At 39.7% G+C, this 2,175-nt stretch overlaps 1 protein-coding gene across 1 annotated transcript; it reads right to left on the bottom strand.

Moving 5' to 3' along the window:
- Nucleotides 1-892: 892 nt before the first annotated feature.
- LOC129760801 (putative uncharacterized protein DDB_G0274435) lies at nt 893-1,768 on the bottom strand. The gene is made up of 3 exons (XM_055758471.1): nt 1,380-1,768; nt 1,181-1,268; nt 893-1,114 (listed from the first exon to the last, which is right to left on the bottom strand). The coding sequence occupies exons 1-3, from the start codon at nt 1,766-1,768 to the stop codon at nt 893-895; spliced, it is 699 nt and encodes a 232-aa protein (XP_055614446.1).
- Between the last annotated feature and the right edge of the window lie 407 nt (nt 1,769-2,175).

The raw sequence follows: 2,175 nt of genomic DNA, 5'->3' as shown, positions 1-2,175 counted from the left end.
GCTGTAAATTACTGAAAATATGATATCTACACAAAATGGTTATAAGATGAAAGTGATAAACGAGTAGAAGTCGAATTTCGCTGTCCGTCGCCATCTTAAATTCCAAGATGGCGGCAATCATTCAACTTGAAAATACTGTAAATGACTGAAAATCGCATAAAACAAGTTGAAAGAGACCGGCCGGTAGAAGTCGAATTTCGTTTTCTGACGCCATTTTAAAATTCAAGACGGCGGCTTCCGCTGAACTTTAAAATGTTGTAATTGACTTCAAATCGCATGAAACCCCAACAAAATTGGTATTTTTTAAAAGGGATTAACGAGTAGAAGTCAATTTCGCTATCTTGAAATCCAAGATGGCGGCTTTATTGTTCTTAATTTACAAATGGATTTATTAAGGCATTTTACTTATAAAGTTTTTATGTGTCGGGAGTATTTTTCCTAACTTTGGGATAGTAAGAGGGGGGCCGTAATCGTCGCGGCTACTCAACTGTTAATTCAAATCTTAATATATGAAAGAACAGGGGATTAACTGGGGTCACCTCCAGGAACAGTTTCCGTTAGGGTTATTGCCTTACGGAGCTTCATTCACTTGGTTGAGGAACTCTCCTAACTTCCTAATATCATTTTCCCCACCATATTCTTCTATCTTCCAACGATGAAGCGGCTGTGAAAACCTGTGGTAGCTGTGGTTATCTTCACCCCTGTTTTGTTGCATGCCGATGTTCAACGATGGCAAGGTTGATCCATTTCCTATTAGTTCGACATCCGATACCCTATGATTTCTACGCACTTGTTCTGAAAAGTAATTCTGTTGTTGCTGTTGAGAAAACTGTTGTTCAAGGTGATGTCGCTTAGCCCTTTCCTCGTTCAAAGTCCTTTGAAGGTGCTCGTATTATTCTTGAATCTGAGCAAATTGCTGAACTTGAATTTGTTGTTGTCGGATAATGTCTTGATACTGAACTTGCCTTGTTTGGTCCGGAGGTGCCAGATGTCCTAGCGAATAAGGTGAGGTCCTTTGTTGCTGTGGCTGCGATTCGAAATTTCGCTGCTGCTCTTGCTTTTGTTGTTCGAACTGTTGTTGCTCCCACTTCAATTGCTCCCGCTGTTGCTGAAGCTGATAGAGTTGTTCCTGAATATTCAGCTCTGTACGTAGCTGTTCTTGTTAATACCTTTCCTTTACTTGTTGCTGTTCCTGTCGCTGCTGTTGTTCCCTCTCGTCGTTGTGTTGTTGACCGATGAGTACGTGTTGTTGAAGGACTTCCTTGATACTGGATTGCAGATAGGAGTTCTTCAGCCTGTCCTATGTTTCTTTGTCAGTAGGTAGTATATCATGATTGCCTGTCGTCCCTTCGGTAGCTGTTGCAGAACTTCGAAGGCACTCTTCGATTTTCGACAACGCTGCCTCAAGTTTGGAGATGGTTTTGTTAGCATTGGAAGTGATAAGAGGGTCCTGGATGAGTGATAGTCTAAAACGATAATGCAGCAATCTAGACTGGTATCTCTTCAGAACTGGCACTGAATTTTGTCGTATTGCAGCTTCAACCAGGTGGATGATTGGTGAAATCCTGGCTTGGCACTGATAAATATTGTCAACATCACTCGCCACGTTTGTTGAGTTTGAAGGGATGTTCTTATCCTTTGCTTCCTTGTCCAATAACTCCTTCAACGTTTTAAGTTTCAGTTTACGATCCATAGTTGGACTCTGCTTGACTCCTCGCAAGCTTAATTCGAAGATTAGCTCTTCATCCTCTAAATGGTTAATGTCCATTTTTCAATTTATCGATCACGTAAACACAAAATAAATTTTTCACTGTGACAGACCTCGCCAGACTAAATCGAAATTTCAAAAAACGCGGATTTTTTCGTTGGGCGCCAATATTGCCGACTCTTTTGACACACAGTATTTGTTTGCAATTTAGATCAATTGCCAGATGATAAAAAATGACTTGAAAACATTATCATTGTCTTATTGCCGTAAAGATTTCATTCAAGGTACTTGCTTGTATTAAACGTTACCAACTCTCTTTAGCTTTGATTTCATAGTATATTAAATTGTTATTCTTCTACAATAATGATTCACACATAAACGAAAATGGTATCGAACATGATTTTATAATTCTATGTCACAGTGCACATTCCATGCAAACTGTGGTTTCTTAAAAGGCCGATGCACCA

Source organism: Uranotaenia lowii, chromosome 1 (assembly GCF_029784155.1).
Source record: "Uranotaenia lowii strain MFRU-FL chromosome 1, ASM2978415v1, whole genome shotgun sequence".
Classification (NCBI taxonomy): domain Eukaryota; kingdom Metazoa; phylum Arthropoda; class Insecta; order Diptera; family Culicidae; genus Uranotaenia; species Uranotaenia lowii.
This window is presented reverse-complemented; position numbering and strand designations above follow the sequence as displayed.

Coding starts and splice junctions, on each gene's coding strand:
- LOC129760801 (XM_055758471.1), bottom strand. CDS start 1,768: ATGGACATTAACCATTTAGAGGATGAAGAGCTAATCTTCGAATTAAGC. Junction 1,269..1,379: donor GCGTTGTCGAAAATCGAAGA/GTGCCTTCGAAG, acceptor TCTGCAATCCAG/TATCAAGGAAGTCCTTCAAC. Junction 1,115..1,180: donor AGCGACAGGAACAGCAACAA/GTAAAGGAAAGG, acceptor CAACTCTATCAG/CTTCAGCAACAGCGGGAGCA.